Consider the following 22817-nt stretch of genomic DNA (forward strand, 5'->3'; position numbering starts at 1 on the left):
AACTTGAAGCGTCCCCATCACCATGGGAACACCTCTACGTTAGAATATACTGTCGGATATGAGCTACATCGTGAAACTCATTTCCGACAGTATATTCTAACACAGAGGCGTTCCCATGGTGATGGGGACGCTTCAGGTTAGAATATACTGAAAAACTGTGTACATGACTGCCCCCTGCTGCCTGGCAGCACCCGATCTCTTACAGGGGGCCGTGATCAGCACAATTAACTCCTCAGGTGCCGCACCTGAAGGGGTTAATTGTACTATCATATCCCCCTGTAAGAGATCAGGGCTGCCAGGCAGCAGGGGGCAGACCCCCCCCTCCCCAGTTTGAATATCGTTGGTGGCACAGTGTGCGCCCCACATCGCCCCCCCTCCCTCCCTCTGTTGTAATAAATCGTTGGTGGCACAATGTGCGCCCACCATGGCCCCCCCCTTCCTCCCTCTATAGTTAAAAATCGTTGGTGGCACAGTGTGCGCCCACCATCTGCCCCCCCTCTCTCTATAGTAGTAACAACCATTGGTGGCAGTGTGCGGCCTCCCATTTCCCCCCCCCCCCATCATTGGTGGCAGCGGAGTTCCGATCGGAGTCCCAGTTTAATCGCTGGGGCTCCGATCGGTAACCATGGCAACCAGGAAGCTACTGCATCCCTGGTTGCCATGGTTACTTAGCAATAGTACAATAGTAGAAGATTCATACTTACCTGCTTGCTGCTGCGATGTCTGTGACCGGCCGGGAGCTCCACCTACTGGTAAGTGAAAGGTCTGTGCGGCGCATTGCTAAAGAACTGTCACTTACCAGTAGGAGGAGCTCCCGGCCGGTCACAGACATCGCAGCAGCAAGCAGGTAAGTATGAATCTTCTACTGTTGTACTATTGCTAAGTAACCATGGCAACCAGGGCTGCAGTAGCTTCCTGGTTGCCATGGTTACCGATCGGAGCCCCAGTGATTAAACTGGGACTCCGATCGGAACTCCGCTGCCACCAATGATGGGGGGGGGAATGGGAGGCCGCACACTGCCACCAATGGTTGTTACTACTATAGAGAGAGGGGGGGCCGATGGTGGGCGCATACTGTGCCACCAACGATTTATTACAATAGAGGGAGGGAAGGGGGGGGCGATGGTGGGCGCACACTGTGCCACCAACGATTTATTACAATAGAGGGAGGGAAGGGGGGGGGCGATGGTGGGCGCACACTGTGCCACCAACGATATTCAAACTGGGGAGGGGGGGGTCTGCCCCCTGCTGCCTGGCAGCCCTGATCTCTTACAGGGGAATATGATAGTACAATTAACCCCTTTAGGTGCCGCACCTGAAGGGGTTAATTGTGCTATCATATCCCCCCTGTAAGAGATCGGGTGGTGCCAGGCAGCAGGGGGCAGTCTTGTACAAAGTTTGCAGTGTATTCTAACTAGAAGCGTCCCCATCACCATGGGAACGCTTCTGTGTTAGAATATACTGTCGGAAATGAGTTTTCACGAAGTGAAAACTTAGATCAGAAAAAGCTTTTATGCAGACGGATCTTCGGATCCGTCTGTATGAAAGCAACCTACGGCCACGGATCACGGACACGGATGCCAATCTTGTGTGCATCCGTGTTCTTTCACGGACCCATTGACTTGAATGGGTCCGTGAACCGTTGTCCGTCAAAAAAATAGGACAGGTCATATTTTTTTGACGGACAGGATACACGGATCACGGCCTCGGCTGCAAAACGGTGCATTTTCAGATTTTTCCACGGAACCATTGAAAGTCAATGGGTCCGCGAAAAAAAACGGAAAACGGCACAATGGCCACGGATGCACACAACGGTCGTGTGCATGAGGCCTTAAAGTGACAGTGGTCGGATTTGCAAAAATTGGCCTGGTCCTTAAGGTGAAAATGAGCCCGGTCCCTAAGGGGTTAATCACCCTCCTTTCCCAAAAATATATAAACAAAAAAAATCATGTTAGGTATCGCCTCATTCAAAATTGTCTGAACTATATAAACATGTGCACTTATTGCCATAATGGAAAAAAATATATAAAACACACGATTCGCAGTTTTTTGTCAATCCCTCCCCAAAAAAATAAAAAATAACAGTGATCAAAAAGTACATACCACAAAAATAGTACCAATCAAATGTAAATCTTGCCCTGCAAAAAAAAAAAAGCGCCCTTATAGCTCTGTAAACAAAAATATAAAAAGTTCTGGTTGTGATGGAAAGAAAATTAAGATTTTTTTTCAAAGGTTGTTATTTTTTTTAAAGTAGTAGATAACAATAAATACTCAAGTTTGGTATCGCTGTTATTCACATAGAACCACAGAATAAGGACATTATGACATTTTCAGTGTACAGTGAACACTGTGATGTGTAAACCCCAAAAACCTTGGCAGAATAGTTTTTTTTTTCAATTTATCAACACAAAGAATTATTTTCCTATTTTTAAATAACAGACATGGTAAATTGATTGGTGCTCTTAAAATAACATATCCCCCCCAAAATAAGCCCTCATAAGGTTATATGAATGAAACATTTTTTTTGAAAAGTTATGGCTATTGGAACGTTGAGAAGAAAGAACAAAAATGCTAAATCAAAAATGGCCCTGAACTATATATTCTGAAAACAATACAAACAATGAGGAACGGACTGAGAATAAATATAAAAATGTACACATTAGGGCTGCATGCACACGGAAAGGCACGGACAGCCTTTAATATAACTGCCTATTCTTGTCCGCAAAGCGCAGACAAGAATAGGACAGGTTATATTTTTGGGCCGGAACACAACGGAGCAACAAATCTTTTGCGGCCCCATTGACGTGAATGGGTCCGTATCCGAGCCGCCATAACTGCGGCTCGGATGTGGACCAAAACAACGGCCGTGTGCATGAGGCCTAAAATTGTAAATGGTTCTGTTCTGTCAAATGAAAAACTACTGAAAGAGCAGAAATTATTTTTTTAACTCTGTTGACATAAATCCTTTAAAAAAAAGAATGATTTCAAAATTCCAAATTTAAAATAAAAAACTATACAAATATATTCTATAAATTGGATGATATTTCACTTTAAACATGTATTACGGTTAATACAAGATAGGCCAAACATGGTGGATAAATCAAACATGGCCGCAGGATTATTGCAATAAGAGACAGGAGCCTGAAAACTAGGAGCTGCCATATAATATGTTGGCCAAACAGTGGTTGGTATGCTGGTAGGGGATTTGTCTGGTTAGGTGCATAACACAATATGCAAATTATTGCTGTTGTAGTGTCACGGCTCTGTCATGATCTGGTGGTAGTGGACCATGACACTTTAGCCGTGCATGCTTGTTGCCGGTGGCAACGTGTAGTTTTTAGCATGTTTACACACTTCCCCTTTAAGGTTACTGTCCTTTCCGATTCTGGTGGCTGTGGGGTGAAAGTTAGTGTTGAGCACGAATATTCGAAAAGCAAATTTTTATCCCGAATATCGGCACTTCAAGAATTTGCGAATATTTAGAATATAGTGCTATATATTTGTTATATCGAATATTCAGCATTTTTTCCATCTGAACACATGATTCCTCTCTGCTTCTTGCTTGTGGGCCAATGAGTCATTGGCCCACAAGCAACTTAAGCAGGGAGAAATCATGACTTCAGATGGAAAAAATTACGAATATTCTAAAAAAATGAATATATAGCACTACATTCAATATAGTGCTATATATTTGTATTTTAGAATATTCATCATTTTTTTCCATCTGAAGTGAACAGATGTAAAAAAAAAAATATTCTAAAATACGAATATATAGCACTTTTGAATATAGTGCTATATATTCGTTTTTTTTTTTAGTATTCGTCATTTTTTTCCATCTGAAGTCATGATTCCTCCTTGCTTAAGTTTCTTGTGGGCCAATGACTCATTGATAATTTTAAGCTGTCATGTCATATTTGAAGACCCCCTGATGCACCCCTAGAGTAGAAATGCCCAAAAATGACCCCATTTTGGAAACTACAGGATGAGGTGGCAGTTTTGTTGCTACTATTTTAAGGTAGATTTTTGGTTGTTCTATATTATACTTTTTGTGAGGCAAGGTAACAAAAATAGCAGTTTTTACATTGTTTTTATTTTTTGTTATTTACAGTGCTCACCTGACAGGTTAGATCATGTGGTATTTTTATAGAGCAGGTTGTTACGGACACGATAATACCAAGTATGACAATTTTTGGTTGTTTGTTTCACTTTTACATAATAAATCTTTTTTTCAAAAATGTGTTTTTTAGTGTCTCCATATTCTGAAAGCCATGGTTTTTAAAATTTTGGGCAACTGTCTTATTAAGTTTTTTTTTATGTCTTTTTTTTTTGTTTTACACAATAACAGCATTTTTAAAACAAAAAAATTAATGTTTTTTAAATTTTTTGGGCAATTGTCTTAGGTATGGTCAAATTTTTTGTGGAATGATGTAAGGTGACAAAAATGGCTTTTTTGACCGCGTTTTTTTATTTATTTTTTTACCGTGTTCACCTGAGGGGTTAGGTCATGTGATATTTTTATAAAGCAGGTTGTTACGAACGCGGAAATACCTAATATGTGTACTTTTTAAATTTATTTATGTTGTACACAATATCATTTTTTAAACATAAAAAAAATCATGTTTTAGTGTCTCCATAGTCTGAGAGCCATATTTATTTTTATTTTTTGGGCGTTAGGTAAGTCTTAGATAGGGTCTCATTTTTGCAGGATGAGATGACGGTTTGATTGGCACTATTTTGGGGTTCATATGACTTTTTGATCGGTTGCTATTATACTTTTTGTTATGTAAGGTGACGAAAAATTGCTTTTTTGACACCGTTTTAATTTTTTTACGGTGTTCACCTGAGGGCTTAGGTAAAGTGATATTTGGTATTGGGCGTGGCAATACCAAATATGTCTACTTTTTTATTTTATTTTTACATTTAGCACAATTAAAGCATTTTTGAAACAACAAAAATCATGTTTTAGTGTCTCCAAAGTCTGAGAGCCATATTTATTTATTTTTTTGGATGATTGTCTTAGGTAGGGGCTCATTTTTTGCGGGATGATTTATCGGTTAGATTGGTACTATTTTGGGGGGCATACGCCTTTTTGATCACTTGGTGTTGCACTTTTAGTGGTGTAAGGTGACAGTTTTTATTTTATTTTGACGGTGTTCATCTGAGTGGTTAGGTCATTTAATATTTTTATATAGCCGGTCGATACGGACGCGGCGATACCTAATATGTCTACTTTTCTTTTTTCCCTATTTTAAAAAATATATATGTTACTTTATTTTTGGAAAAGGTTATTATTTATTACTTTAAACTTTAATTTTTTTGTAAAGCTTAATTTTTTAAACTTATTTTCACTTAATTTTTTGTCCCACTTCAACTTTTGGGGGTCTAAACCCCTTTAGAATGAGTCACAATACTTCTGTATTGTAATGCATTGGCTATAAGTGTATTACAGACTGTAATACCCTTACAACCTGCTTAATGTGATATCCAGGGGGCTGGATCTCACAAAATGTCACGGAAGGCAGCCCAATCAGAGTGCCGTAATAGTATGGCGCTGGGCGGAAAGTCACGTCCCGCTGCCCGTATTATTACGACGCTCATCAGGAAGGGGATAAAGTTACACTTACCTTTAACCCTTGTGAACCATGTGGTGCAGCAGGTAACTGGCAGTTGGATCCAACAAACTGTTTAAAGAGGAGAGAGAAACGGTCATGAGGCATTCCTGAAGTGACACAAGAAGAAAAGTGATACATAAAATAAGAGATTAACTGAAAATGTGTCAATAGTTCAACAAGATGCACACGGCAATATACACTGCCTGTCCCAAAAAAAAGTCGCCACCTGGATTTAACTAAGCAAAATCAGGGCAAGAAGAGAGGCAGATGAAGTGATGCACCCATCATACCTAGTACCTACTGTACAAGCCTGTGGGGGCAGTGCTATGATCTGGGTTGCTGAAGTTGGTCAGATCTAGGTTCAGCAACAATTTGTGCTCCAAGAATGAGGTCAGCTGACTACCTGAATGACCAGGTTATTCCATCAATGGATTTTTTTTTATTCCCTGATGGCACGGGCATATTCCAAAATTACAATGCCAGGATTCATCGGGCTCAAATTGTGAAAGAGTGGTTCAGGGAGCATGAGACATAATTTTCACACATGGGATGGCCACCACAGAGTCCAGACCTTAACCCCATTGAGAATCTTTGGGATGTGCTGGAGAAGGCTTTGTGCAGCAGTCAGACTCTACCTTCATCAATGCAAGATCTTGGTGAAAAGTTAATGCAACACTAGATGGAAATAAATCTTGTGACCTTGCAGAAGCTTATCGAAACAATGCCACAGCGAATGCGTGCCGTAAGCAAAGCTAAAGGCAGTGTGACCTTTATTTTTTTTGGGTGGCGACTTTTTGGGGGGACAGGCAGTGTATTAGACCACACTTTAATATTGAAGCATGGTATTTCTATATATAAATAGAATAACTAGGATTGTGGGCAGCAGGTTAACAAAATGCACACGGTGATTACACTCAACTTGCACTATCCCTGCAGTCTCCCTATGCTGTCCCTGCAGTCTCAAAAAACTCTCCCTACAGTCTCTGCATTGTTCCTTCCAATATTCTGCAATAATAAAAGCTTTCTGCAACACTGTACCTAGTGTATAAGCGCTTGTCACGTCTCTGCCTAAGCTCAGCTCACAGTGAAATGGCGGTGACGATGATGAGGCTTTTTATAGGGCTGTGATATCACAGGGATATCTCCTGATTTGCAAGATGCCAAGTGGCCATTTTAGAAAAAATCTGATACCCTACCACAAAGTGTGAGGATATTTGGCTTCACAGCGAATCAAATTTTTCCTAAACTTCGCATTGAATTCCGCTTTAGATGCTTTGATTCGCTCAACACTATTGATGACCTATATAAGTCCAAGATCGCATTGTTCTCATCATAATTGGAATATGAACTAAATATCTTCCCAGTGCTTTGTCAAGGTCAGCACTAACATGTATAGGTCAAGTATGAGCCATGGGGTGCCAGTAATTCTTCCGTTTTAACACACCTATTATGCGTTTGAGTTTATTACGCTTTGTACATTATAACCCATGAAACAACTCAGTGAGGCTAAGTGTTGGCTACACTAATGTTCATAAACATTTGAAACTATTTTAAAAGATTCTTGAGGACCTGATCTGTAAATAGCTGGTTTCTAGACCACTTGAGGCTAGAAGATCTACTTAGTGCTTTTGTATCTGTGAATACACAAGTTAGACACTTAAGTAGCTTAAACATTGAGTTTGAATACACAGACACTTAACTTGCATGGGCTTTCTATATCTACTGAGATAAGGGTCATACATTGTGGTTTACCGAGTCTGGGGACCTGTTTTTTGCCATAATGAATGATGGATTTAACAGGTTAGTAAAAATTATTTTATTCCATTGGCATCAAGTTTATGCCTCTAAATAAAGCTGGCCAGACACTTTAGATAAACGTCGGCCAAACAAGGTTATACTGGCCCAACAGAGTACCAGAGTGTGCTCCAATGGGCAAAGTCTCTAAAGCCATAGTAGGCCCCAAAGGTTCAGGAGAAAAATCCTATTTGGAGCTGCCTTTGTAGATAATCACTTGTCTTGTCCCTAGGGTCTATTTCTTTGATTAAAAACCTATTAGACTTTAATAATGATATGGGCTTTGGTCCTAAGAATAATTTTCTCAGGTAGCTATTTGCCAGCTCTCCTCTTATAGTTCCAGAGGAGATAAGAATCAGTTGGAGTTCAATTGCCCAATGCTTTTGTTCTCAGGGAGATTAGTCACTGCTAGAGTTTCTGGCAGCAGCTTTCTCCCCTCTACCCATTTAGGATTCGGTCATATTTGATAAAGTATGCATGTGTATGAAAAGGTTGGGAAATACCTAATTGTCGAGGGGTTAAGACGAGCATGTGTGTGTTCTGAGTGAGGACAGGGGAGCAAGCCACAGCTAGATACTTCTGGTTTCAGCTCATCTCCTTGAGAACACCAGGCTTGGCATTTTGCAATCCAAAAACCAGTGCCTTTTTTCCTCAAACATCTGCCATCTGGGGAAAGTTGGAAAGTCCCCATACAAGTCACACCAAAATCAGCAGGTTCGGCCAACATATATCTGATATGGCCAGCTTTAAACATAGTGTAGTATTCTACTCTGATGCACCTGGTCCGTTAATATCATAGATGTTAACTTCAATTACATCAGCCTCTAGCATGAAACTATTGTGATACCCCATCGGTAGGGAATCAGTAGAGAAGAACTACAGTGCCATACTTTGCCTGTGTAGAAGTCAGCTTGACGAATATATAACACAGAGGAATTCTAGTCTTTTTTCATGTCTTTGGTAAATCAACTAGAGCCGAGCTGATGTAACTTGACTCTGATGTAACTTCAAGGGGTTGTCCAAAAAATTATGACACGTAAATTCAATAAAAAAAGGACATTAAACAAGAAAACTCATAGTTTTCCATAATTCACAATAATTTCAATGTTGAAGAAGTGGACAAGCACAGTGGCTTTCAATTACTGCTCAGCCCTGGCCCATTCTTGTGAATCTTAGTGGCCATTCTCCCACTAAGACATCTGCAACTGGTCACTGTATCCGGCATACATGCCGGCTTTCAGCTGGACCAAAAATTCTGCACACTGCATTTTTTGACCAGCTGGAAAGTGCCTGGACCCCTGCCGGATCCCATTACAGTGCATGGTGATATCCGACTATGCCAGATAAGGTGAACTCCGTCAGTCTGTTCTTCCTCCAGAGCAGATTACCGGAGTTCACAACACAGATGTGAACCCGGCCTAATCAGACTTGGACAACATCTATAATAGAATTTTATGAATGTCATTTTTGGACAACTTATTTAAAAGGGTAGTCCAGTCTGAAGCATTTATTACTTGTCCACTGGATAGGTGATAAATGCTAGTTCAGAGTGGGTCTGACTGCTGGGACCAAATGATCACTACAATAGAGGATGTTGGTCCCTCAATCCCTACCCCACACCCCCCACACCCTCCTGCAGCAAGACCATAGCTAGAAGGAGGTTAAATGGATCAGTGATCTTACTGGCAGAATAGAGATTGGATTCCCCATTCTGGTGATCAGCAGGGATCGGTAGCATTTTTGCAGCAGCAAAAATTCTCCTATAGTTATCATCCAGGTCTGGTTTAGTAGACTTTTGGGGATCTAGGTGTTGGGATATGATATTCTATCTTAAACCTACAATACATACACCCCTGGGCTAATCAGTATGCTTTTGCAATCTGAACCATAAATCTGGAGAAAAAAAAATAGACAAGCACAAGGGGAACATATGAACTGCATACAGATGTTACCTACCTAGGATTTAAGAGGGTTTGTCTCAAGAAGAAACCCTTGTCCCTATGTCCCATTCGGAACATGAGGACACCATAAAAGTGATCTCCTGCTTGCAACACCTGTTATGAACTAGAACAGAGAGCTACGCCTGCTTTGGAAGACCCAAGCCATCCAGGTTATACATGTGTACTGTTTAGCTGGCCATGGCTTCAGCCAGTAAAATGAACCATTTGCTAGGAGAACTGAGATGTTTGGGTTGAATTGGGAATCCCATTTTTGGGATGCAAAAGGTTGTCTTTGACCTCCGTGTTGCATGAAAGTCCTTACTACTAGGCCAGTTTGGATATTGCTAACATCAAGCATGGTTGTTATTCATATTCCAAAAAATATATATTTCCTTATGTCTCTATTTCTTTATATATATATATATATATATATATATATATATATATTTACACATTTTTGTCCATTTGTTGTTCACACTGAAACTAGACATAGACTATCTACAGTAAAACGTCCAATTTTTTGAGTTGTTCTCAATGATATTGAAAGTTCAATGATGACCACTCTTTGCTGAGAAGCTTTAAATCAAAGAGAGTAACCTGTAACTTGTGGAGATCTTATATGGTAACCTAAGCACGTATCATTTGTCCAAAAGTATAATCAAAGCCAAAAACATATGTCAGAATTAGGTTTAAGGTATTATAGTGCGTATGTTCCTGGCCCTAAAATGTCATTCATAAGGAGGCACGTGGCTCCAGGCACCTTCTCTATTTAAAGAAAGTGGCATAATCCCGAATACCGTTCTCTCTTCATCATAACCCTGGCATGAAAAGATTAGCTTCATCAAACAAAGCAGAATCCTTTGCAGACATAACTAAGGCTAGACAGGAGACAGAAGGTAGGAAACTATAATATACTTGCAAATGTGCAAGTAACACCAGTGTGGCAGATTGTCCGTGACATAAACACCCTTATAAAGAGAAAAAACTGAGCATCACAGTCTCCTCCAGCATGGAAGGGGTGCAAATCTCTTTCAAAAGGCCGGCGAGAGAGGACAAAACAAGGGAACTATGCCTGATTACTGAGGTAGAGATTTGTGGTGTTGGCAATTAAATGAAGGTTTGAAAAGAACGTCTCCCCAGGGTTGGGGTTGCTGAGTGCTACTGATGAAACCAATACTGCCCCCACTGTTACAGAGATACGAAGGGAGGCTTGCAAAGTACAAACACAGGAAGTAAATGAAGCCAAAAAAATAAATAAGGGCTCTTCCTGATTTGGGATGTCTTAATAGGAATGTTCTCAATGGATCACTTAGCAAGGGGATACAAATTTAAACATGCTGCATAGGAATGTGTATATTGCAAGCAAAGTACCTTCTCTGCTGCCAGCACACCAGTTATTGCTGGCAGTCAACATGTCTTATATATTTATGTGGATCCCATCCTGTGACTAATGTAAGAAATATTGGAAATATATATGAGAAATTCACTTTGTGTCCAAATTTCATGGCAGAATCAATTCTACACAAATCAAATGTGCTATAATTGCCCTGAAAATAAGGGCTTGTTTTTTGGCAGAATAAGGCCTCATGCACACGACCGTTGTGTGCATCCGTGGCCGTTGTGCCGTTTTCCGTTTTTTTTTGCGGACCCATTGACTTTCAATGGGTCCGTGGAAAAATCGGAAACTGCACCGTTTGGCAGCCGCATCCGTGATCCGTTTTTCCTGGCCGTGAAAAAAATATGACCTGTCCTATTTTTTTCACGGCCAACGGTTCACGGACCCATTCAAGTCAATGGGTCCGTGAAAATCACGGATGCACACAAGATTGTCATCCGTGTCCGTGATCCGTGTCCGTGATCCGTGTCCGTTTTTTCCTATCATTTCAATGGCAAACTTGACTTAGATTTTTTTTTCATTTTACATGTCCGTGGATCCTCCAAAAAACAAGGAAGACCCACGGACGAAAAAACGGTCACGGATCACGGACCAACGGAACCCCGTTTTGCGGACAGTGAAAAAATACTGTCGTGTGCATGAGGCCTTAGTTGCACTTTCTAATGGCACCATTTATACAATGTAGTGGTTTATGACTTTTTGATCACTTTTTAATCATTTTTCTTAAGGGAGGTGAAGACTTGGGGGAGACTTTTTGTTTTTGTTTTGCTATTTGCCGTATGAGATAAATATATTTATTTTTTAATAGTATAGCCGTTTTCGCACATGGTAATATTCATGATGTTTATTTTTTAATTATCTATTATTATTATTATTTTGGAGAAAGGGGGTAAATATCATTTTTATATGAGGACTACGATATGTTTCTATGGAGCCCTGCCACAAGCAGGGTCTCCATAGGAACCTATCTGCTGCAGCCTTGGATCATTCAGGAGGACCAAGGCTGCTGCACACATCATTTGACTCCCCAGATTCCTGCCAGGGGCAGCCATTACAAGCCCAGGAGAGCATCCTCCCAGGTTTTTTAACTCCCAGATGCTGTGGTCACATCTGACCATGGCATCTGATGGGTTATTTGTGTGCACATCTTTAAATACCCGCCCAATGCTGTACATGTATGGTGCTGGGCAGGAATAAGGTTAACTGGGGCAGATGCCTTTCCTTGTTTATACACACAGACATGTTAATGGCATAAAGAACATTAGCTTGTCCTATACAAGCATCCAAAAATAGAGGCATAATGTCTGCCTGTATTTATGTTAAGTGTTGTCAGAAGAAAGAGTGACTTGTGAGAAGCCTGGAAAAATTCTCCCTTTTATTTGGGAGCAGCAGCAGTACAGTGGTTGTAGAAAGGGTAAGGTGTGTAGAGGTAATAGTGGCTGCAATAGTAGTGCCAGCAGTAGCAGCACAACATGGAACAGGCAAGGCAGAAAGTAGATGTGTGTGCTGTTGTGTACAGTAGTAGAAGTGACAGCTGTTAGTGGTAATGGTAGTGGCAGTAGGGGGATTAGCAGCAGAGAGTAGCTGCTCCGGAGGTGGTGGCAATAGCAGCAGCTATACAATACAGAGCATGATGGTAAGCAGGAAGACACCCGCAGTGGCATGATGGGCAATAAATAGCCACCATCAGCAATGTGAGATTTATTCATTGGCCTCAAAAGGAGGAGTGTGAAATTCTTGACGGATCCACCTGATTCATTTCGACAAAAGTGATGTTTTCTACACTGATAGAAGACAACGTTTTCTGTTTGGGGGTGATGACGCTACCTGCCACATTGAAAAGCCTCTCAGAGATACTGGAGGCTAGACAAGACAGTGCAGTGAGAGAAAGGTGGGCCAGTTCTTGCCACTGTTCCAATCTTCCTGTCGAGGAGTCCATGGGGTTAGGGAACAAGGTATGTAATGGAGAAAGGCCAGTACTGAATATGGGTGTTGTCACGAGGGTGTCACGACCTATCACTGACCCTGTTGTGCCTGGGGTCAGAAGGTCGCAGCAGGTGGCTACACGCTCGATTTCTCAAGGGATCGCTCCATGACCTAATGGTGAGAATAGATTCCTGTCCATGTTTTCCTGCTTAGGTTTGCGATCCTTTTTGTCCCATTTTGGAATCTGTAGCTTTTCCTTTCAGCTATTCTCTGTCAGCCACTCCCAGCTACTATATATTCTCCCTTTCTGTTTTCCTTGTTGCCAGATATAGACTTTCCTTCCAGATCTTCTATTCTGACCTCAGGTGGACAACTGTTGCTGTGGAGCTATTGGAACTAGAGTAGTTGGATCTCTGGTTCACTCCTGTTGTTGTTCTCTCCCTTCAGGGATTGTTTGTAGTGTTTGTGCTGTTTCCCTGTTGTTACCCTAGGTGTCAGTGGTGCGGACTAGTGCTCCTACCACCCTATTCACTAACTAGAGTTATTTCAGGGTAAGCCAGGGACAAGGCAAGTGATCGGCATATGGGATAGCAGCATGTCTAGGGACATCAGGGCAGCCAGGTGCCAGTGCCAGGTGAGCTAGGGTTCACCACTTTTCCCTCTCCCCAGTGGAAGGGTACTCCTCTTCCCTTCCCTCTGCGCCGCACATCTGTTACTTGCCATCTCAGACGTGATAGGTGTTCAGGCAGAAAGTCTCCATTTGCTGATTTGCGTCAGCCTGGCATGACATATGAAAAAACTGCTCCATCATTATGTTCTGGCTTCTGCTGCTTGTGGTAGCAGAGAAGGTGGGAGGCAGTTGACTCTGTGGGGGCTAAGATGGTCCTCTCTGTCAGTGATGCAGGTGGCAGGCTTCTACTCGATTAAAGCTGCGGCAAACTGCGTACACACTGTATCCTGGTAATACAGCAATTTGGACTCCCTGTCAGCAACAGGAAAACATTGCCCCATTTTGCTTTGATAGGCCGAATGCACATGGCCGTGTTCCGCGGCCGAGAGAGGTCCGTGGTATGCCAGGCTGGATTCCTGTTCAGAGTAGGAGCGCACGGCGTCATTGGTTGCTATGACGCCGTGCGCTTCATGCCGCCGCTGCTGTACAGTAATACACAACCAATGACGCCGTGCGCTCCTGCTCTGAACAGGAATCCAGCCCGGCATACCACGGACCGCTCTCGGCTGCGGAACACTGCCGTGTGCATTCGGCTATAGTGAGAGTCTAAAAGCATGGCCATCCAGTAATCAATACACCTGTCAGTACATAAGCAAACAAGCATTCAGCTCCGCCCCCACTGCATTGGTACTCATGGCCAGTGTTGTCATCATCATCAGCCTCCTGCTCTAACTCCTCCTTCAGTGGTAGCTCCTAATCCTCCTCCTCCTTCTCCTCCATTGGACTTTCTCTGTGTGGGTCTCCAATCGCTGATGAGCTGCCACTGCCTGACTGCAAAACTGCACATACTCCCTGCTGTGGTGGTCTGGTGCATGAAAAAATAATTCACCACTCGTACAGATGCTCCAGCATATTCAAGGTGGATTTCCAGTGAGTTGGAACATCATGGATCAGGTGGTACAATGGCAGACTGTTCTGTCTCTGCAAGTCAAGGCTACAAATCCAGGAAGGATAAGCAAGAAGCCAGCGTACTTTCTCAAAAAACTGTTGCACCACTAAACTTAAAACGTCAGCGGGACGTTTGATGCTTGACGCACTTTAGTAGTATTGAGCAAATCAAAGTTAACAAAGTAGACTTCAATCCAAATTTCAGGAAAAATTTGATTTGCCGCAAAGCCGAATTTGAGCACGAAGAGGCCGCCTTGGCTATCTTTCTTGAAGATCCCGTGCAAAATCTTGTGCGCAGTGACGTATGACATCACTTTGCTGGCCGACGTGATGACGTCATCACACGCCACGCGAGAATTTGCACTGGATCTTCAAGCAAGATGGCAACGGTGGCCTCTTCACACTCAAATGGATGAGGTAAGTACAATATTATTTTTTTTTATTGATAACCCCTAAAAAGCTTTAATCAGATGCTGCGATCAGCGATGAACACGGCATCTGAGTCATTCAATGTTGGGGGGGCAACGCAATCACTGTTCCCCTGTCATCGCACCCGCTACTTACCAAAAAATACACTTCGTCATGAAGCAAATTTTTGGGTAAATTTCAGCGATGCAGCCGAATACTGTTACTGTGCATGGTATAGTTTTTAGGGGAAAAAACGGGGCAATTGCTTAGCAATTGCAGCAGAATGTATGCTGTTGGGGTACTGGCAATAAGCTTCCAAACTGAAGAAACTTTTTTCTTTTTACAAAAACAGAACTTGTCACCAAGCTGTATAAAACAACTCAGACAATGACCAGTCCCTCACTCACTCTTTATGCTCTCCTTGAGAAAACTGTAAAATATTTCTCCCTATAGTGTTCTCATAATGTCCCTATAGCATTCCTGGCAACTGGTCTGTGTCTGCAATTGTTTTTGTCAGAGGCAGACAAATCCTATCATTTAATGGCATTTGGCTTATTCTGAAAAGAAGGATCTGGCTAAATATTGCCCCCTGAATGGCCCTGATATTTAAGAAAGACTTATTTTTTAAGAAACAGTGCCACTCTTGTCAATAGGTTGTGTCTGTTATTGCAGCTCAGATCCATCCCAATGGCATTTTGGAATATTTGTAAGACAAGCAGATCATTTTTGTCTATTCTCTTTTTTTTTACTATTTTGTCTTTCCCTTTTCTCTTTAAAACCCACCATTTTAACAGCAATGGCATTTCATTTTCAAGTTCATGTTGTTATATGGAATGAGTTGTACTTTTTTGGCTAGGGGGATGCAATTTATGAAACTACTGAATTTGTTTTATGCTTTATGAATAGAGATAAATGTATTCTAAAATTCATAAAATTATCCATAATTTGTCAAATAGTTCTGATTCTACTGAACCTAAATGTTGTATTATTCGATTCAGGAGAATCAAAGCAAGAGATGGAATGAGAGAGAGATGGAGAGCATGAGAGAGACTTTTCGAGGACACTTTCTGAATAAATCTTACCAGAATTGAACCAGATGTTTGATTCATCCAAATTAGACCAAAAGAAATGTATTCATCTTTATTTGTGAAATGTTTTTAATTATGTTTCTTCATACAGTTTATTGCTTCTAATTTATGCATAGAAGCTGTGATCAGTTTCATATTGGTCACCCAAAGTCACCCTCCAGGTTCTTTTTTACTAAGAAATAGTTTGTTCATTTTATCTGTGGCAGTTATCTGATAATCTCACTGGTGGCTTAAGTAAGGGTAGGTTAACATATGTGGCACAAATGCTAGTAGTCTTTTCTAGAAGAAGAATAGACTACCAGAGTGTTCCATATCCAACATAGCAGGACACTGTCGCATACCATCAAATCACCATTGTCTATAATGGAATCTGCCGGGGATTCTGAGGGTTTCCAGCATAGATGCCATCTTTCGGCTTGACAAATACCACTGCATGCAGTATATTTGTCCGGCCAAAAGTTGGCATCGATGCCTGATCCCCATCGGATCTATTATAGTCAATGGGCATCCTGCGGTGTGCAGCGGTGTCAAGCTATGCCGGATATGGTAAGCAAAGGTAGTCTGTTGGAACAGACTACTGGAGTTTGTGCTACATATGTGAATGTACCCTAGTCTGAACTAAATAACTAACAACTAATAACTAATAGAATTCTGCTTTCTATGCATTGAGGATTTAAGAGACTTGTGTTTATACACAGTAGACAATTGTGGAGGCACAGCAGCAGTCTGAACCAATGATAAGGAAAGGGGTATGTTTCAGGATTCCTGTAGACACTGTAACTAAATTGTAGTCACAGGTCAGAGCTTTGCTCTAATTGAGCACACCTAAAAAGCAGCCAAGATGCAAGATTTCAGGATAATAATTAGCATGAAAATATCACCTATACTATATACTAACTTACATATCAGTTTCTAACTCAAGACTGGACAGTTACTTGAATTGGAAAATAGTAAATTACTGAGCCCTTACTTTTGGCAAATAGGGTTTACATTTCAGAACATCAACATCTCAAGAGTTTAAAAATGCAACTTTTTTTCTTGGTCTACCTCTTTAGCAAATTGTCCCACATCTCTACATTTGATCCACTACCGCTTAGTAAAACTGAGCTGTGGGACAAAGAGGAAGAAATGCTGTAGCCAAGAGCGCATGTGTTCTGAATGGTTAGAAGGGAGTAAGTGGCTGCATGGCACCTCAAAATCTGCTTCTCATTGTTCTCTGTCGGAAGCCAGTCCATTATTCCTACTACATGGAAAAAACCTATTGATATGACAATTCTTGGCGTATAAACTGCAATGGGTGGTCACACATGGATCAGCTAAATCCTTGTGCAGATACACAGCAATTACAAATACAATACCTCAGCAGAAAGCCATGGGTCAACCTTAGGTTTCCAGTTTTGGAAGCAAAAACCAGGAGTAAATTCAGAAAAGAGGAGAACTTGTATCTGTCCTTTATACTTCCTTCTCTCCTTTTATGATACAGTCCTGATTTTGGCTTCTTGTCAAGTTTCTTTTCTACCATGTGAACGTGTCTTTGCCAATAAAAGGGTTTTACGATATTTTTTTTAACTGATTGCCTATCCTCTGATCAGTGGCGGTCCGACACCCAGAATCCCCTCTGATCAGCTGTTTGAGAAGTGCCTCAGACTTTTCTCAGCTCACCAAGCACAGCGCCGTACATTGTATAGCAGTTGTGCTTGTTATTGCAGCTCAGCCCCATTAACTTCAGTTGGAATGAGCTGCGCCTAGCCATGTGACCAATGAATGTGACATCAACTGGCCTAGGGAAAGCTGAGAGAAGGCCACAGTACTATTATGAGCGCCACTGACATCTCAAACAGCTTATTGGCAGCGTCGCAGGTGTCGGATGATCCAGAGGATAGGTCATCTCTTAAAAAATCTCAGAAAATCCATTTTAAACTGTGTGTTCATTTTTATTGAAGTAAAAGATTGCTAAACTTTGCTCTCTACATTTCACAGATTCTCAGACATGCTCGGATGAAGAAGGCTGCTCAGAGGTGTTCCTCCCTACAGATAGTGATTATGATTCCAGTGACCCACTGAGTCCTCGTGAACTAGACTTAGTTTACTCATCTTCACATGACATCTCTCAGCAAGCCATGTCGGGTCTCAGTGGAAGTGCACCTGATGTTCTCCAAGTTCATGATATGAAGCCTTGTCTGACTTTGAAAGAAGAATGCAGTGCTTTAGATCCCAACACTGAGTTCTGCACTAGATATATGGAAAATCTCTCAGTAGTGGGTTTCCCATCAAAAACCACAGAGAAAACATCCAACTCGAAGCAGCACTTAAGCCTATTAGGCAAAAAGAGGTCTGGGAAACGTCAGCATTGCAACTACTTTAGTCGTCATCACCGCTGGCTTCGGGTGCACAGTGAATCTCACTCATTATCTCTCTCGGAAGGCATTTACACACAGCACAAGTCGAGAGCTGTAGATTTCAATGAAGAGCCTACCTCTGGTCAACATATCACAATACCGGTGGATAGCCCTAGAAGCACTTTTTTACCTCACACTGCAAGCTTGCCAGAAGATGGCAAATCCAAGTACATTGAATCAAAAACAAATGTACGCAGGATATATGTTGAGCCTTACAAGCAGAGCTTATCTGAAGAAGAGGGTAAAACATGGACCTTGAATCTAGAGGGTTCTCATTCTCCAGCCAAGGAACCTTCCTTGCAGGTTATTGCTGATCCAGATTTGGACCCTGATGAGAAGAACAACTTGCAGTTATCAGAGGTGTTTAGCAGCACATTATAATGTCAAAGAGACAAGTTGTAGCAAAACTTAGAACATTTATTCCAATTTTAAGAATCTTTTAAAAGATCATCTCTCATCTTGCTGCTCTTCAACTGCACCTTCATAACTTGGTATTCTTGTGTTTTGTGTTTGTAACTTCATATGGAGATCATTCCTTGTAAGAGTTTGATGCACAGGAAGGTGTGTGTGAAACATTAGGCCGATTATATAATGCTACTTAACATGGTTTGAAATTCCAAATCAAAACATTTAACTGTGTTATATTATAGAGATCATCAACTATTCTAAGCTCCTCTACTCTTCCTACTAGAAAGTTAGGCCTAGTTCACACTTCAATGATTTGATCACCGATTTCCATCATTGATTGTGAGCCAAATCCAGTACTAGAGTCTACACAGAGATAATGGAAAAAGATCTGCACCTGTTCTGTGTTTTTGACCCACACCTGGTTTTCGCTCGCAATCACTGATGGAAATAACTGACCAAATTACTGAAGATGTGAACTAGGCCTTATACATAAATTGACAACTTGATGTTACCATACCCCTCAGTTGGAGACACACCTCCAACTAGTAACACCCAGTTTTCAATGTATTCCTAAGAATGACCCAACACAGAGTTGTTATATTATGGGTAGTACAATTATTTACTAATGCAGGTGCCAGGAGAGGCAATAGGTCCTCATTAAATACATCTTACACAAGAGGGCAACCCAACAGCAATATACAGTTCCTAAATATTCCCATAAGGCTTTAAAATAATATTTTACTCTATCTTAAATTATTTCCCAGTCTGTAATGACCAGGAGTGTACGAGAGAAGAAGCCAAGCAGGACAAATTCTTCCTCTGCAAAATTTAACTGGCAATAATGTGTTCAAAATGGTGGTTCTCACTGTATATTTGTGATAGGTGCTTTGGATATTATTGAGTTACATTTAAAGGGAACCTGTCACCTGCACTATGCTGCCCTCACTGAGAAAGGATTGTCAGGTATATTTTCTGTTGTGCATAGGAAATAAACCTCTTAATCTTCCTCTGTAGGCAGGGGAGGGTGGTTGCAGTGAGCAACATTGGACTCATCTCTCTCGCAGCACTGGCACATGTTGAAGGGTTTGGCAGATTAGTACCTATACTGACTGCCATGACAACATTGACAAACTGCTCAATCATAGGTTGTCACTACACTGTGCTACTCTTATTGAGCGCAGCCTGGGGCGGATAGGCCATAGACCTTACAGGAAAATATACCGGTAGGCCGATGCCCAGGGGCCAGTCAATCCCTCCTGATGGCCATAGGCCAGGTACATAATGATCTGATGCTTAACTTTTAGGGGACACTAATAAAATAATTTACATCCCCTACTAGGGTCCATTCAGGACCCTCATGTATTAGCTAAAGAGTGGTTTCTCTTGCTTTGAAGGACCCAATATGTCCACGATTTTATTTGGCACTTATATAGCGCTGACATATTCCACAGCACTTTACAGACAGTAGCATCAAGCTGTCCCCAATAGGGCTCCCAATCTAAGTTCCCCTATCAGTATGTCTTTAGAGTGTGGGAGGAAACCGGAATACCAGTATAATAATTTAATTCTCCTGTGGTGACACTGCAGGGATATTAAACATTTGTAGAACAGATTACGACAGAAAGTCCTACTAGTGGGACACTATGTGATCTGTTTATCATCATGGGGCCCAAGTAATAAAAAAGAATGACCTCTCTTTAAATCCAAATATAAATGAAAATTACATTTAAAAAGTAACAATAGATGTTAAGCCAACATACTAAGGATTTTAGGGATTGCATGAGTAAAAAAAGAGTGGAGCTGGCATGTTTGCATTACGTTGCATACCAACATCCTCTAAAGAGCATTTCTTCAAGAACTCAAGTGTTGTTGGAAAAGAGAAATAGGCTTTAAGTGGGGTTAATGCCATTAATAGTTACAAGTTGTTATTTTTTCTTTACATGAGACCCGAGCTGTAAAATAACCCGAGATAAACTATCGCAACTCAGTTCACTGCGATATTTGTATAAATGACTTCAAACCACTAATTAGAATACAAGACAAGTCATTTATTACCGGTAATTTTTGGCTAGTGTGTACAGGCTGTATTTATACATGCTCCTATATAGGCTGAGTTTATAGGATACAGACTTCTAAATATAGCCATCATGTACTTTCATTTGACTCAATAGTCATAGTGCAGACTAATCAGATTCATTTTAGAAGCCAATTTCAAATCCAGAGAAGCATGTTTCTTGTCTTTGTTTGGCTTCTCGGCACCTCTAGGATAAACTAAGTGAGTGTCCGTGGTTAAGAAGATAAAAACATAAATTTTATGGGGCTATGTAAAGGGATTCTATCATTTTCAATGTGGTCTAAATTTGGACTATACTGTATGTCCAAATGACTGCATAAGTATTATGTCAAATGTGATCAAATCTTCATCTCAGTCCTAAAAATTAGGAGAACACAATCCTTCAGATGCGACAGAATAGAATATACTTTTATTGATCAAATGATCCAATGTTCGTGTTGGCGAAATAATCAGAATGTAGACTTTCAGTAGTTGTTGATGATTTTGAAAAGTATATGGTAACTATTACTATCAGTCCATAGTTCTTGAGGGAACCTGGTATATTCCTTTTAAAGAACTTAGTTCATTAATAGTTACATAGTTGATAAGGTTGAAAGAAGAAACTAGTCCACCAATTCCAACCTTTAATTCTATGGTCATGATCCAGAGGAAGGCAAAACCCTATGAAGAAAATGTTAAGTGACCCATATTAGTGGAGAAAATACCTTCCTAACTCCAAATCAGAAAAAATCCATGGATCAACCTCATATCTTTAAAAAATCTAGTAACAATAAGCCTTCTTGTATCTACCAATAGGCCCTCTTGAACTTAAAGTTCCTACTGCCAGGACCTTCCACAACACTTCTATTGGATTAATTCTGGCCAACAAAACAGCAGTTTATCTGTTCTCCCTTGTCACTGGCCAGAAGTTCCATAAATGATACCTTTGTCCTGTCTGGAGAGCAGCCAAAGACAAATTGAAGTGCCCACTCTCAGAGTTGTATGTGTCTTGGGGTTTATTCACATGCATGTATAATAGCTCTGTCTCAAAGCCAACTGTTAAAAGCTATACATTCCCTTTACTCTATCTCCATAAACGGTGTCTCTGATAATATATGGAGGTGCACCAAGGTTTTCTGCTTGATTTCATAACAACCCTACAGAAAAAAATACCATGGCTTACTTCATAGGACTCTACATGTACAGAGGTATTCCCCCTTAGGAGAATTGTTTCTAGGGAAGAGTATCTCTGTACACACTGAGTCCAACAGAGCCGGTACAGCAGTGTACCTGTAGGCTCTGTGGACAGGACTCTACTAAGTATATGGGCTCTTAGAGAAACTGTTGCTGGACCACCACTTTTAAATAGAATGGGCAACTATGGAGTTGGGTTTTCTCTCTTTATTGGATTGGAGTTGAATAAAGGCTTTAGAGATCATTTTAAATCTTTTTACAATGTGATCTTCTTCTATCGAAGCATATTATTATATGTGGTAAAGAAGAGACTTTAGTAACAAAGTAAAGGTTTCTGATGTTTCAATAGGGCAGGCCAGAAAAAAACCAATGACTGGTTTCAATCACTTATCACAGGATAGGGGATAAGTGATCACTGAGGGTATGATTGCTGTGACCCTAATAATCATGAGAATGGTAGACTCAGTTTCCTATGTGCATGGAGTGGTAGTCTACCTATTACTTTATTCACATCTATAAAAATGGGGAGATAGCACCAAGTACTTTATTCAGAAGTCCTATAGAGGGGAATGAAGTGGCATTAATGCATGTGTACCACCACACCATGCACATAGGGGACTGAAAGTCTACCGTTCTTGTCATCACTTGGGTCCAAGCAGTTTATTCCCTCTTCCCCCAGACACTTGTCCCCTATTTTGTGGCTAGAGGATAAGTGTTATTAGTAATAAACCCCCTTCATTGCTAGGTCATACTAATCAATGAATAGATAAATGAAAAAGAATACTGCTTTAATTAATTTTTCAGGTTCTCCTTATCTATTTAAAGACATAGATGAAGATCTGATTACATTGCGGACCAATATCAAATGTGCTAAGATGATTCGTATAAAAACCATGATCAGTAGTTTTAATATTTATCCAGTTACTCCAAATTAATCTACAGTACCAGGTACATCAGCTTGTATGGAAGCAGGTGCTCATC

At 40.9% G+C, this 22817-nt stretch overlaps 1 protein-coding gene across 1 annotated transcript in view; it reads left to right on the forward strand.

The window, feature by feature from the left end:
- Positions 1-18562, forward strand: part of ANKFN1 (ankyrin repeat and fibronectin type III domain containing 1) — a 475518-nt gene extending 456956 nt beyond the window's left edge. The window contains exon 17 of the mRNA XM_044299903.1: positions 17763-18562. Coding sequence (XP_044155838.1) covers positions 17763-18562 — 800 coding nt within the window. The remainder of the gene's footprint in view (positions 1-17762) is intronic.
- Positions 18563-22817: the final 4255 nt, after the last annotated feature.

This window comes from Bufo gargarizans, chromosome 6, assembly GCF_014858855.1.
Source record: "Bufo gargarizans isolate SCDJY-AF-19 chromosome 6, ASM1485885v1, whole genome shotgun sequence".
Classification (NCBI taxonomy): Eukaryota; Metazoa; Chordata; class Amphibia; order Anura; family Bufonidae; genus Bufo; species Bufo gargarizans.